The 15,729-nt window shown below is 37.8% G+C and overlaps 1 protein-coding gene across 2 annotated transcripts in view; it reads left to right on the top strand.

Annotated features, from left to right (window-relative positions):
* The window catches only part of TEX10 (testis expressed 10), a 44,267-nt gene that overhangs the window by 8,260 nt on the left and 20,278 nt on the right, over positions 1–15,729 (top strand). For both annotated transcript variants that reach the window (XM_088525977.1, XM_088525969.1), the window contains exons 4-9: positions 548–791; positions 2,323–2,435; positions 4,653–4,891; positions 6,522–6,657; positions 10,326–10,501; positions 11,171–11,348. In XM_088525977.1, coding sequence (XP_088382103.1) covers positions 548–791; positions 2,323–2,435; positions 4,653–4,891; positions 6,522–6,657; positions 10,326–10,501; positions 11,171–11,348 — 1,086 coding nt within the window. The remainder of the gene's footprint in view (positions 1–547; positions 792–2,322; positions 2,436–4,652; positions 4,892–6,521; positions 6,658–10,325; positions 10,502–11,170; positions 11,349–15,729) is intronic.

Consider the following 15,729-nt stretch of genomic DNA (forward strand, 5'->3'; position numbering starts at 1 on the left):
ATTTAAATAGTTTTCCAACAATTTCCAGAGTATTAAAATTAAATAGTCAAAAAAGCAATTGAAGTCACGTTTTTGCAGAATGCTTTTTTCTATTATGTTTATAGCTGGAGATCATTATTGACCGTCTCTAATAAACCTTGTGTGTTTGACAGTATTTTGTAGTGGCTTTGTTATTTTTCTTTGTGGAGCTTGAATCTTATGGAAAACTACTGTGTTGTGCTGAGCACAGTGAAGTCTTGTCTTTTGCTCGAAGACAATATGATAATGCAAATTGTGATATTTCTCCATTTGTATAGAGTTTACATTTAGCAAACGAAAGAGAAGTATTGAAAATTAGTAGGATGTTACGGAAGTTCAAAAACCTGCAGGGAAATTTCAGTGGGTTCATTATAGTTGTTCTTAATTCCTGCTCTTTATAAATATATATAGCAAGAAAGCAAATATTTTACTGTGTTAAAAAGGTAATTATTTATGCTGTTATTACTATCTATTTTAATGGTGCGTGTTTTTTTTTTTTCCCCTCTCTTTCCTTGCTTTTGTCATTTAGGTCTCTGACAAGTGTAATGGACAGCACAGAAAAAGGCCTGTCCTCTGCTGAAAACTTAAAAAGTTTTATTGAGATAATAATTCCGTTACTGATTGAGTGCTGGATTGAAGCATCTCCTGCACAATCAGCTCCCATCCTTGGAAATCTTTTGGAATCAGAATCCCAGCAGCTTATGCAGCAAGTGCTTAGTATAATACATTTGTTGTGGAAGCTCACAAAGCAGCACGATGAAACGTGCAAAATGGTAAGGGAGAGGTGATCCGTGCCATAACTGTTCAGTTTTGTTTTGATCAGAAATTAGTGATTTGTTGGTGGGTGTGATGGAAATATTTGTACTGAATCAATAGCCTCTAGGCATTCTTGATGTATTGCAGCATGAAAACTTTGGGGACGGAAAGAGGTTCTAGAGAAGAGGAGCATTCTGTAAGAATATTTGACTCGGCTACCCTATAGAATATAGATTTTGAGAAAGTGTGATGTGGAAGTGTTTATTCCTTGTGTTTGTGAGCTGAAAAGCTGTGCATGTGAAGCAAAAAAACCTCAAACCCTAGGTCCAAGATGTTGAAAAGATAAGGAGCAAATGTAGTGTGGGATCTTACAACTGCTTTGTAGAACCTGAATTATTGTGTTGTAGTTAGTATTTGAAACCATTGAATCAAAGCCTCAATAAGAATTTTGAAAAGTTTTCTTTAGATTTCTCCATATGTTGCTTTTCTTTTCTCTTTGGATCAGGATTCTTCCTGATCTTCCAGAGGTTTGCAAATCGGAAAAAAATACTGTCATCTTTGCAGTTTGAGCATTGATAGTAGTTGGAAAAATATCTTGACAGCTGTTCTTTCCTATGTATGTACAGGACTAGAGATTCCTTTGCTGAATATTGCCCCTGTGCTTGAATCATAAACAAAGGAATGCATCTAAGCTGGTAAAATTAATAGCATTCACCAGATCTACATATAGAATAATAATCCTCACAAAAGGTTTCTACAGGGCTGCGGCCTGTAGCTGTATGGTACCTGTCTTTTGGTCCCGTGAAAGGGCTGCTCCTCAGTCGAGATGTGAGCCCCTGTTGTGCAATATTTTGATTATGTGATGAACAGGATTCATGGTGTATGGCCCTGGAGTACTTTTGTAAGAGATGGTGTGGCCTTTACTGGTTGAGATGTTGGACACCGAGTGTGTTTGAATACCTGTTTGTGGGTGTACATCTGTATTCACACATACGTACTGGGTACCATATAAAACTCTTCGCCATACTGAGGCCTTAAAAATCAAGCTGCTTTTGAACCAGAGAAACACTGTTGTACATTTTATTATGGTGAGCCCTTTTTGAGAAGAGGCTTTGGCAAGTCAACTGTAATGATCTGATAACCCAGGTCAGGTGTGCATATAACTGAGAGTAACTTTTAAAAACTGTTAATTCAAGTTAGTTTTAATCTAATGTTGTAATAAAGATAACAATTTTAAAAAGTTCAGGCCACATTTAGCCTACTTAACATAATGACAATTTCTGTAACTTTATAATACTGTCTGCTCCCTAAAGAATCTGGTATCAAATCAAAATGTTAAGCTGGTTTTTATTTTCCAGCAATCAATACATTACAACTTTCCTTTGCAATTATATCTTTACAGTAGGCGTTGGAATGTCATGGTGATGGGTAATCTAAAAAAAAAAAAAGGGGGGGGTACAGAAAGCTGAAATTTCAGTTTTCCATGATTATATTGATGTATTTAATTTACTTCTGTGTTTTCTGTGTATCATTTACTTTCCTTAATAGGAAGTATGGCTTCGAATGAATTACCTTGTTGATTTCAAGCACCACTTCATGCGTCATTTTCCTTATTCTTTACAAGAAACAATCAAGCACAAAAAGAAAGATTTATGCAAAGGGTAAGATTAAAATCAGTGTCATTTTGTCTTTTAATTTTACAAAATAAGTGAGATAGGCATGAGTCAGATGCCTTATCCAGTGTTAAGCCTTTAACATTAAAGGGATATTTTGTTTTTAATGGTGTGTTTTTTTTAAAAAAAAAGTCTGTAGGGAAGTTTTTTTTACATGATGACAGTTATGAATTGAGACGCTTTGATTATACTTTTAAAAATATAGTATAGGAAGTTCTCTGAATGTTCTCCTGTAAGAAAAAAAGTGCTCTCCAAGAGAAATGAAAGTATTTCTTTGAACACTTGTTCTGGACTGTTGTGTGTTAGCTTATGTTTTGCCTGTGCTTGTTGTTGGTTTGTGTTAGTCTCCTGTGGTGGTTCTCATATTTCTGGATACTTTCTTTAGCTTAATGCTGCACCACATCAGAACATAGCTGAAGAAACAGGCTTTAACTTCATCTGTTCTTCTGCAGTCGTATTAGAGGGCTGGATGCATAAAGCAAGGAGGGGCGATGAGTCAAATGGTTTGTCCTCTTCATAGCCAGAGAACAGAGCTAGAACAGAGAAGCCAAACCCTTGCATTCCTCTTCACTAGTGAGCTGGCATGAATTTTGCTCTGGTTCAGGCTAGTAATGGATCATCTGCCTGCTCGGCTCCCAGGCACGCGCTGTTTTGGAATCCCAGATGTGGGACAGTAGTGTCCAGATGAGGTCTCTTCTGGAGCCCTCGTTTACCCCTGTGGTCCATGTAAAACACTAGCATGTGTACACCGAGTGTGAAAGAGTGAGTGTCTGCTTTGGTTTCAGGTACCTACAAACTGCATCCTTGCAAACTGAGCTTGTGATAGTAGAACCTCTTAGCGGAACTAAGGGGCCTCTGTGCTGCCCCTGGATTTGTTACTGAAATCCTGTTTGATAATCTGGGTTGCATTTCTCTGCTTGCAAAGGCCCATATGTCAGAAGTATAGCATAACTCTTAGCTGAAAGGGAAGAACTTATATAAATTATATTCATTAAGTTAATAATACTAAGAAGAGTCCTACATTTTCAGGTTTTTACCTGAGCTCCTTTCCTGGAGAATGCAAATCTCAAAATTAAGGCAGGTAATTCAACTATATTTCTTGACTAATAGATACCCCTGACTATAATTGTATCGAACCTTCTCTGCACTGCTTCTACACACTGTTCATTCTTGAAGTAATAATGTGCAAGATTATTTTTAGGACTTCTGGAAATTTAACTTCATGCCATGAATATAAGAATAGTTTTCCCTTCTTGCCATACATAATATCACATAAATGGACTTCTTTGTTCGTGCTGCTTCCTGTTGTCATGTAACAGTATTTTTGAAAGAAGAGGAAAAAGAAGATACTGCAACTAAGCAGTCGTTTCTGCAGAGTACATAGTTGGAATAATTTCCTGGACTTTTTTTTCCTGGTTCAGTCACCTAGAAGTGCTGCTAGACCAGTGTAGGAATGACAAACAGGAATAACCAGCTAGAGAGATGCAATTTAGAGCTTCTGTTATTGCTCCCACTATAAACATGAGAACTTCTCACATCTTGAGGAATAACCTGGACGCTTGCCAAGTGCAGGGAGTCATGGTCAGAATCTAAGCATCTTCATCGTAGAACAAGAAATTGTTGTGGAGGTTTATGAAGAGTAGTCGGCTACTATCATAAATAGATTGCTTAAAAATGTAAATTGAATAGCAAAAGTATTGCCACAAATATTAGTTTTAGTTATGATAGTCTTTGATTGGGTTAAACATTGAGTAATTCTGGACAAAGAGGAGGAAGTACAGGTTCAAAATACTGAATCAGTTTCAGAATACAATGCTTTCTTTTGGAAACAGCAAAAGATGTTCTATTTACTGAATGAATTCTAGTTTCTTAATTTGATATTGTGTATATATGCTTTTTAAGGGCTAAATTGCTTAGAAGCAAACACGTTAGTATTACAAATATGATTTCAGCCTTTTATGTGTAAAATGAGTCTCTATATTAATCCCTTTACTCTTAGTTAAGACCAAACCACAACACTTCGCAATGTATGCAGGTTTACTTATGACTTTGTGGAGATCTGATTTCCATTAATGAAACCATATTCTTTTCCCTTTATTGTGCCCAAAACCTTATAAATTAAGAAGTGCTATATAATTTCTACCAAAGTAGCAAACTATTGGAAGTGTAAAATATTTTTTGAATTTTTCTCTTTATTTTCCGTAGGAACAAGTGTTATATGTCATCCTCCAACAATGTAGACCATCTTTTACTGAACTTAACCCTGTGTGACATAATGGTTTCACTGGCAAATGCTTCAACACTGCAGACGGATTCTGGATGGTTAGATATGATAAGGAAATTTGTGACAGATACTCTTCAGGATGGCAGCAGGTTGAATAGCAAGCAGGTGAACAGATTGCTTGGTGTTACTTGGAGACTAATGCAAATACAGCAAAACAAAGGTAAGATGTGAATAGTTTCTAAAAAGCCAAGGAATTCTGTTAGATTCAAACTGTTGATATGCAAAGCAGCAGTATATTTCTGTACCTGTTTTTCTTAGTTTTTAAGCAGCTGTTACGTATAAGAGGCAAAGAGTTTTCGGGGAGGGGGGAAGACATGCAACTCTCTGTTTTATTAATTGTATGCTAACATTCCACTCCCTTACTTAACATCATTAGCGTAATGCTTGTGTAATGCATTACATCAGTCATGTCTAATGATATTTCTTTGATGACTCGAAACGTCTAGATAGTGCTGATGAAGACTGCTGGAGAAAAATTAATCTTTTCCAAGGGAAAACGTATTTCCAGTTATGAGTTGTGGGACCTGTAGGTTTTCTAGGTTAGTTGGACTAGATGATCTCTGGAGGTCCCTTCCAACCTCAACCATTCTGTGATTCAGTTGGGTTTGTTTTTGTGTGGTTTTCAAGTAGTGCTGCAGGCGAAACCTGGCTTGGCATGTCTTTTCAGTTAATTGGTGTAGGTCATCATAAAGAAAGGACTTGTCCAGGAAGTCTGAAGGTGGCTGGGGTCTGTTGTGTTTTGTCAGTCTGGTAGATGGGAATCCCACAGCCGAGTAGCAAAGTACAGTCTATAGAAAATGTCCTGCCCTTGGCAGCAGATCTCATTGTATTGCAAGATGAAAAGATGTCAAATGATCCTTCAAATATATTTTGGCAGTTAGTATGGTATCTCCTTCCAAGTTCCTTTTAATTGGGAATCCATCTGTTCTCATCTCCCTGGCAACAAGTTATTAACTAATCATTCCTACCTATATTCCAAATTTAGCTTCCTTTTGAAGGAAAATAATAGATAAATCTCTTGCTCTGAACTGGCTTGTCACCTGAGATACAGCATAACAATGTCTGTTCAGAAAAGTACTTTCCAATAATTTTTAGACTGTAAATCAGACACTTTACTCTTTTTCTGATAATTAAGCAAGGATTTTGTGCTTGCTAGATGGAAAATATCTAGTTGTTTCTAAGCAAAGTGGCCATTTTACTGCAGTAACTTTACTTGAGAATGCAGAAAGTAAATCAAATGAGCTAAAAAAGCTTCAGTAAGCTTCCAGTTTACTGGAACCACTTCCCTTAAGGTGGTGAAGGCTGGTGTGTAGGTAGGGACACAGGGTTGATGAGAGAGAGAACCAAAGGCACTATAACAATGAGGTTTGGGAGAATATAGGGGAAGAATTTAAATGGGAGTGAATATACTTATTGCTTTAGGAAGAACGTGAGTAGAACACATCTGCTTATGATTCACTTGGGAAACTAAAACTTGCAAATCGTGCAAAGACTTGAAAAGCTACCTTGCAAATCTGTGCACTACATTGTTTTTAGAAAGCTTAGACATTGTCTCTTTATTAATTTGTATGGCTCTTTCATGAGCTGCATAAAAATATGTTGTTTTGATGATTTAGAATGTTCTCTGATAGTTGTGTTAAATTGTTTTTGTTCTTCCCTGTTGAGATAGCCACAGATAAATGCAGATTATAATTACTACTTTGTGTGTATTCACATGTGTGTATGTATGTAGTCAGAAGATAAGCACCTCTTAAATTTCAGGGGGTTTTGTTTGTGTATTTTCTTTCTAGTGGCAACAGAACCCTTGATAAAAGCAGTATATACACTATACCAACAAAGGAATCTTGCCATTCCTGTTCGTATATTGCTTTTGAAATTTTTTAGCAGAGTTTACCAAAAAGAAGATTTGAAGACTCAAAGAACCAGGTAAAAAACTGTATGCTATGCTTTTTTATGTCAACATTACATACTTTTTTCCAAGTGTAGAATACTGCATATCTGAATAGATATTCTGAAATTTTGTTGTACAAACTAGTGTCAGTCATGTCACTAAAATTTGAAGGTTCTGAAATATATATTTTTGTGAGTTTTTTGAGATTGCGAGATATACTTGTGTCTTTTTTTTCTTAGTTGTCTAAATTTTAAAGTCTTACAGATTTAAATTGAAGTACATTGCTGCAAGCTTTTGTTAAAATTGTCCCATCGGCATTGCCGGACATCTCAGCATGTCTTTCCTCCAACCAGAAATCATGGTCTTGGGAGTTAGCATCTTTGGGAGTTCTGTTGGCACACAACTCTAAAGTATTTTGCTTGTTTTTGCTTCCCTTGTTTTGGGTATATGACTTTAAGGAGATATGCTCTTGTCCTTTTGGGTTACCAGTCTCATGCATCTATGAGGTATTTGGCTTGCTTTAGGTAAGAGAAAATCATTCTCTGTGCTATCTATATTTTTTCATCATAAGATGTATCAAAACTGTTTCCAAGTTCTAAATTTTCTGAAAGATGCTTTTAAACCAAGTCATCTGGTGCCAACTGTGTAAAATCCTTAAATGTAGATGACTCTTTGTCAACCCTAGCTCCCTCCAGAACTGAAAAAATAGTGTCTTTGGATACAGAAACACTACATATTAGTGCTATAAAGAAAATTGACTTGCATGCTGTCAAATCAGTTCAGAAGAGGAGGATTGGGTAAATTTTATTGCAGAGGCTTGAGAGAACTGGCATGTGAGAATGTAAGTAGTAAGAGATTTCAGTAGGTTTGAAATTCACTAGTGGAGCATAAACGTTTCCCTCATTCATGAACACACATCTGCAGGTCCCTCAAACACTAGAGCAAAATTCGTGCCTAGACCCTGGACTCCTTTTGTCCGGGCTCCAGCTCTGATCATGGACCTTTCCAGGTTCTCATCTTTTCCTTGCCTACTTACGTAGCCTGAAGTCTGTTCTGTAGGAGTACCTTGATAGAAACTTTTCGGTAACACGCTGTTGAGAATCAATAACTTAGTGTATGAATGCAGAAATAAAACAGGAGAATGTGATTATCTGAAGAAGTGGTATAATAGAGAAAAGAAGAGATGTAGCTGTACAAAACAACAAAAAAGTGTACTTAGCGACTAACAAGATTTTTAGACTGTAATCTTTAGCCAGTCTGTCGCAAACAGTTGTCCTTCTTAGATTATTCTTTTTCCATCTGTATGCTGTCTGTGTTGTAAGGATTTGGAGAAAAAAAGGAGTTTAATTTTTAAAGTAACAAGCTTTAGCAGTAGCTATGTGAAAGTATTACTGTCCTTGAACAAGGCCGTGTAATATCTCATTCAGATGAGATTATTTGTAGTTAGTTGTACCCAAGAAAACCCAAACTGTAAGAGTTGCAGGAAGAGCAGCCTGAACATCAGCTTCCTCCCACTTGTGTTTAAATTGGCTGAGACATATCAGACATAGATTCCTGATGCTTTGGGTAAAGTCAATAGAGAAGAATAGGAATACAAATAAGATCTTAAAAGGGCTTTAGTCACAACTGTCTAAAGTATAAGTGAACAAATTAACTTCCTCTACTTTTAGCTGGAAAGTAGAAGGAGGTTTCTCGTAATCAAACAGCATGGGGCTTTGGGATAGCGTTCTGCAAGAACCAAAGCAGAAGATTTGGAGCAGAATTGGTAAACCCATTTCACAGAAGAGAGGATATGGGAGACTTGAGTTTGATGAGCCTTGTCTCAGTCCCTGGAGCGATCGTGGAGTCCTTCCTCTTGGAATCCATTTCCAAACACACAGGGGACAAGAAGGCAGTCAGGAATGAGTTATCATGAATATAAAAGTAAATCCTGCTTTACCAGTGTGTTTGCCTTCTATGCTGAATGACTGGCTGGGTGGGCAAGAGGAGAGCGTTGTGTCAGGTAGGGTTTTCTGCTGCTGCGTTCCACAGAACCTCACAGTGAACCTGAGGACTTTAGAGATAGCTAGATGGGCTGGAAACTGTGGAGAAAGTTGACTAGGATCAAATGGTAGGGTCAAGTGATCAGTGACTTGGCATCTATTTGGCATCCAGTACTTAGTGTGTGAAGGACGCCTGCTCAGTCAGAATTGTGCAGCATCTTTATCAGTGGCCTGAGTCGTAAAAAATGGGCACTCAGCAAATTTGTAAGTAATTAGTAATTGCCAAGATAGAGGGAGTGGGTGATGCGCTGATGCAGAGAGCTTCTGTTCAGAGACATCCATCAAAGCTTGAGGTTGGCCAAGAGAAACTGCGTGATGTTTAAATAAATATATTCTGAAGTCCTGCATATGGGGCAGAAAAGCCTGTGCATTTGCTCTTGCTATGCAACAGCAATGCTGAAAACAGAGCTGGGGGTTGCAATCGATGCCAACCCACTAGTGCATTTGCATCGTGAAGAAGTCGGACCACACCGGGCTGCGTGAGGAAGAGCGTGGCCAGCAGCTTGGGTGCAAATTCATGCCCGCCTTTGCTCTGTGCTGGTCAGGCCGTAGCTGTGCTGCTGTGTCTGGCTCCGGCAGGGACAAATGATTGGTTCTGTGGAGCTGTACACATCTTGTGGCACGACAGAGATACCTTATCCTCTGAGGGTGTTTTTTTTTTTAATTTTTAAATTATTAAATCATTTTTCTTTATTGTTATTTATTAATAGCGGCATTGGAGAGCAGTGTTTGAAGTAATTTGCCTGAATACCTGAGTATCATAGAAAATCGGGGCAAAGTTACACTTATAAACTTGGAGAAAGTTAGTAGAAGACATATCAGAAACTAAAAAATAATTCAGGATTTCCTTCTTATAAAAATCTCAAAAGCAGAAATGGAAAGCAATACTCTATAATCACTCTGATTTTTTTTCTCTTTCTTCCCTCGGGGAAAATAGTGAAAATTGATTTTATACAACTTTTCTCATTTTTAACATATTTTGAATACTCTTAAGTGTTTTAAAAGCAAAATGCATTCTGTTTAAGAAACAAAACCATGTTTGAAAAAAATAAAAGGATGTTTTTATCCTAGGGAAAAAGGGAAGAAATAAGAAACTTGATTTTTTAAATAGATACAGTCTATTGACTATAGCGATTTAACAGGGACAAACTAAAATCATGCTATCTGCTTTTATTTAAGTTGTTAGGTTACAAGTTTTCATCCTGCTTTGAGATATATCTGATCCATTTGAATGGAAAAACAAGATGTCAGCAAACGTAGAATTGAATTTGAAAATCTCAAGTATAGAGAGTTGTAGCTTGATTAAGGAATTCAGATTGCAGTGAAATCATACCTTTTTAGTTTGGTACGTAATGTATTAAATATGATGGAATGGAAAATTTTGCCAGCATACAGTTTGCACAAATACTTTCTTGAAAGAGTCGAAATTATAGAGGGTAGGACAAAAATGGCTCAAACAAGTGGGTTTTTTATTTTATTTTTTACTGTGTAGCCTCTATTAGTGCACCAATGTGTTCAGACTTTGTGGTGAAGTATTCTAAGCAAATCATAGATCACGGTACGGCAGTTTATGATATTGTGATTATACTTAACCCAGTTTCTGCTTAGAATGAAGACTAGCCAGGACACTTTTCCCTGACTACTGTTGCCCCTTTCTTCAGGAGCCGAAGCAAGCTCTTATCTCGCTGGCTGGCTAGCTTACCCCAGCAACTTACCCTGCTGGGCGCAAAAAACTTGGAGCTTTCAAACCAGCTGATTGATATCATTCATTCTGCTGCCTCTCGTTCGAACAAGGATTTGCTGCAGAGTTTGCAAGCCACTGCTGATCGCATATATGGTAAGATTTCCTCACTACAACACAGGGAATTTTGTCCATCACTGGACCAGAAAGTTGCAAGATGTGGAAAATATCAAAGTTTTCAAAGTAAGCTTTAATTTACATGCTTTTTCTGCTGCTTTCACTGAAGTTCTTCTGGATCTGGGATATTCTTTTTGTCATTAACTAATACTGCAAGAACTTAGTCTTCCACAGCGTGGGCTTCTTACTGTTTTGGCAAATACGACAATAATATGCCCACGTGCTGCTAAGCACGTATCTGCTTCCTTCTGGAAGTGATGAGTGGAATGGATTGTCCTGCTTACGTGAAATAAAATGTGTTGGGATCTATCAAGGTGCCTGTACTGTTGTAAGGATATTTTTATTACTGCTGTGTTGATAATAGCAAGTTACCTGTTTATATTTATGGATTTTGCTACTGAAAGTATACTTTTATCCGGAAGTATTTTTATCTCTTAATTGCCCACTAGCCTTTCTCACTTCTATTGCTACCCTAGCTTGCTTTGCTGTTCTGTAGTTTTTTTTTTTCTCCGTGGAGGTAGGTGCTCCTTGCATTCCATATATACTGTGCCTCTGACTTGAAAAGGAAACTGGTGTCTCTTGGAGAGGTAAATTTTGAGCCCGCTGGTGCCAGTTTTGGTGTTTTGACGCAGCGCCTCATTTCTGCAGATCCCCTAGATGGCACCCTGGTCCTTCTTCCCGCGGAGACGCAGCGGCGGCTCGTGCAGCTGCTCTACTTCTTGCCCGGCCTGCCGGCCAGCCTGCTCGCGTGCCTCAGCCGCTGCTGTATCATGGGCAGGGTGTCTCCCGAGCTGGCTGCCACGCTCATTGGGATACTCCACATGAGGTAACGGCGTTGAGCGCCTGCTCTCATTCGGGGGGTTTCCGAGCGAGTTGTTTATGGAATATTTTACACTAACTAAAGGCTTTCTAAAAATTCTCACGAGTCTGAGGTCAAAGATATATACAGGGTTGTTTAGCTGATAAGTCAGTCTGAATTAACTACATTAACTACAAAAAAATAGTACTGAGGGACTTAGACTAGTGCACCTGAAATTTTTGTTTTTTACGGTCATTGGTGTTATTATGAGAACTTGATCTTAGGATGCTTGAAGGACTGTTTGAGGGGACCTCAGAAATGTTAGTGGCTTCTTTTGGTAAAGTGCAGTTACCAAAGGAAGCCGCCAACAATTCAGAGATCCTTTTGACTTTAAGGTCTGACAGACCAGTTGGCTAAATCTAATGTTCCCAGGCTGAGCTGCCAAACCAGCTTTTGAAAGCATTTGAAGACAACCAGGAGAAAAGTAACAATTAATGCGAATTTGTCGAGAACAGAACAACCTAATTATCTTTTTCTTCGGGAAGAGAAGTTGTGCTGCTAAGGAAATAGCAGTATTTTTTTTTTTCTAGCTCTGAACTCTAGCTTGGCTTTACAAACTTTTAGCACCTGTCAGTGCATGCAGTGAGGTAATACTCCAGCTCCTCTAATCACCAGTGAAGTGCGGCCGGATTATGTCCAGCTTTGTGCATTGCTTTTAGAAAATGGTGTGCATAAACTGGATTGAATTGAAAGGAAAGCAGACAAAAAATATTATTGTGTAAATTGTGGCTGTAGGGAATGACTGACGAATTAGTATTTTTGGACTAAATAGAATAAGAAGGAAGGAAAATGCATTTTTGTGTGCTTTAAAGACTATTGAAAAGAGATGAGGAAAAAAGCAGTTTTTGTATATGCCAAGGAAAGGACTAGAAGTAGAGATTTTAAGTATCAGAAATACGGATTTGGTTTGAGTGCTAGGAAAAAAAATCTAGCAGCAGAGAGATGTACTGGAATAAACTGTCTAGTAAGTGGGTATGGAATCTATTCACAAGAGTTATTAAAATCACATTGGATGAAATTATATTATCCATGACATAGATCATGGGTCTCCTTGAAGGAAGGAGATGGACTAGGTAACTTCTTTTAGTCATTTACAGCTCTTGTGATTCTTTGAATCAATTATAAAAGTTCTTGAAATGGAGGAAAAACAAAAAACAAAACAAAAAAAAAAACAACCAACCAAAACCAGTATCCATCAAAACGTACAGGATTGTGGGTATCGGTCTGGTTTATGGGACACTTTCTGTAGTTGATGATGTTAGTTTGGTTATATAAAATTTATATAAATTTGTACATTCAGAGAACAGTGACATATGAGTGTAAAAAGGAGGAAAAAAAAAGTCACTAGGTGGCAATGTTTTTCTTCCGCATACTTGAATGCTGTTTTGTGAGGAGGGTTTTATAAATTTATTTTCTCCCAAGCCACCTGCTTTTCTGTCATGCTTTAAATAGATTTCCTTCACTAGCATCTGAAACTCACTGTTATATTTGGTTATTGTTTTTAATTCGTGTAAAAGCTCTTATTTCTGTATTATTCTAGACTGGCAGACTTTGTACCTTCTTACAAGCATCTAAGGATGCACACACACACCCATGTATATTTACCAGGGAGAATCCCCATTAAGGTGAAATTGATGAGAGTACACATGAATGATAAAACAGCTATTTCAAGAACAATCTTTATAAACTCAAGAAACTCAAAAGCTATTGAAATGCTTTTTAGTTTCTGCTATAGAGGTAGATAGTAGATTTATCCAGATGTTCTAAGCCTCAGCCTTTTGGTGATGACAGGCAGTGAGTGTAAAATTCTAATTATTACACATCCATGTTGATAATCTTTGGTTACTTTGGAGATGCCTTTTAATTCCAAAGTTTTGTTTTTGCAATGGTAAAATAAAAAGCCAGGTGGTCTGCAGGAGCCAAGCAAGTGAGCGAAGGTGAACTCCTTTATTTGCTTGATTTGCACTTCTCCCCATCAATATCATGCTGACACCCAGACCGAGGACCATTATTAAAAGGCAGCTTTAGTGCAGCCCCCCTGCCTTGGAGGCTGGCAGTTCAGCATGTGAGCATGGCCAGATGATGCTAATTGATCTCTGTGCCGAAGGGGAGACCCTGCTCCTGTTCAGTTCCCTAGGATTGATCCAGCTAGTGAGTTTCAGGTGAGCAAGAGGGATAGAAGGTATGAGGTGTTGGCCTGATTTCCCTGCAGTTCTTCAGCTCTTTTGGTAGGTCTGCTCTATGAGACCTGAGTTGTAAGAAACTACAATAAATCCAGTGAAGGAGAGTTTGGAGAGATGGAACTCCCAGGGTGTCGGGGTAGGAATCCTTATCCCCACTTTTGTTCTTGCCCAACCCTGTAAGGAAGAACATTGGGACACAAGTGCAGTCTTGTGGCTGTGGATTGAGAGAAATGAGAGGGGATAGCTTCTTGGAAGGAGATGGTTCTGATTTGACTTCTGATAAAAGACAAGTGGTAAGGTGTTTGAGGTATTTTAGAAGGTGTTTCCCCTGTATTTATAGGGTCATGTTCTTGCTATTTTGACATATTGAGACAAACCAGTTGTCTTTATGTACTCTGCCACATTTCTGAAAGAATTAATGTGAAGATTGATTGTGATTTAGAAATTATCGAGATAACTTAAATCCCTTGTTCATCATTTCTGTATTAAAGATGAATGGCTAAAACCTGTTGGGCAGAGCATGTGTGATGTTTTCAGGTGGACAGATCTTTCATTTGTAGTGGAGCTCTGACTCGTGTCTTGAGGATATGGTCTAAGATAAGGAAAAATACTCTCCAGGAAGTGTCAAAATATATTAACACTAATTGAGTAGTAACCCAGTAGTAATAGGACTCTAAGTCATAAACTTTAGCAAATAGCATTGGTAGAGCTAGAAAAAAATTGCTGTGTAATTTCTTTATGCCTCCTTTCCACATTTGGAAGGTACTGCTCTTTCAATATGTGTAGTGTATGTGTACTTTCTGAGTATTTCATAGGGGGCTGTCTTCTAGGTAAATATCTTTTGGGGTTTTTATTAAAGTTCGAAATTTAGTAAGTTTGCCAACTCTTTTTTTGTATATAATAGCTTCTTTTCTCATTTTTCTGAAACTAGCTGTTTACACAATTGCTAAGGAACACCATTTCTTAGACTTAATTCTTCTTTTTCCTCTTTTTTTTTCCTTCTTTTTTAGGGGCTTTGTGGTGATTGTCAAATTTTCTCTATTTTGTTGCTGTTTTGTTGCTCTTTAATTTAAGGTGGCATATTTGAGCTGGGTGCTTACTTACGATGTATGCTATTGTATGAAGCATGGTTTAAGGAATGCAGTTTGTGATATTGTCGTAGTATAAACTAAGATACTAAGTTTCTAACGATAAGGGAAAAAAATCTCTGTCTCTTCTTACTGTGTTGTAATTTATGAAAAGCTATTCAGCTTAAATATGCATTATTTTGGCATGACATTTATGTTTGTTTTAATCTGTTGGAACTAGGTGTCTGGAAATTATTTCACTTTAACAGAATACAGGATGAATAATATTTCACTGCGCAGGTAAAAGTAATAGGAATTAATTTAGGAGACAATTTATGAGGTACCTGTGGCACTTCTCTTTTGAGGTGGACTGCTCAGGAGATCCCCAGTAGGTTCAAACAGACATTTCCTGTATTTGTTGGGCACTCTCTAAGGGAGTCCCACAGGTGGTTGGTGTTTATGTTGCTGTAGAAATGCAGAAAGATGAGGACCGTAAAATAGCTTTGTGAGTGCTCTCTCCAAGTGAAACAAGTTACGTGGGAATTTTTAGTCTTCATATGTTCGAGATAACTCGTATTTTGCACATCATCACTGTAAAGGGACACTTCTCTTAAGACATGGGGCTTTTAAAACTATTTTGTTGCTTTTTAGCCAATAATGGAGGAGCTCAGTTGTCATCTTGCCAAGTAACTGGGTGTGCTTGTTGGTTCCTGTTATTTTTAGAAATTTGGTGTTTAGAATGAGTGGAGATGGAGATTTTAACACCTCCTTGTTTCAGGGAGTAACCTTTTGTATCTGCAGATACATGGCATGTTACCACCAGGTATGTTTCAGGGCCACAGCAGAAGAGCCCAATAAATCAGCCCAATAAATCTTGGAAAGTAAGTGGCAAAGCATGCATGTACATACGCATGCGCATGCACATGCCTGCACACTTTTATATATATAGGTAGGTATAGTAATTATGAATTGGTTGCTAAGAAAAACTCAAGATTAGCAAAGTCCATATTCATTGTAAAGTGCTTTTTTTTTTCCTGGAAAATGTGCTAATAAGGCTTTAATAACCGTCAATCCAGACTGCTTGGCTGTACTTTCACA

The sequence above is a fragment of the Tinamus guttatus genome, unplaced genomic scaffold (assembly GCF_059628265.1).
Source record: "Tinamus guttatus ecotype Peru unplaced genomic scaffold, ASM5962826v1 Tinamus_guttatus_pri_ptg000025l, whole genome shotgun sequence".
NCBI classification, from domain to species: Eukaryota; Metazoa; Chordata; class Aves; order Tinamiformes; family Tinamidae; genus Tinamus; species Tinamus guttatus.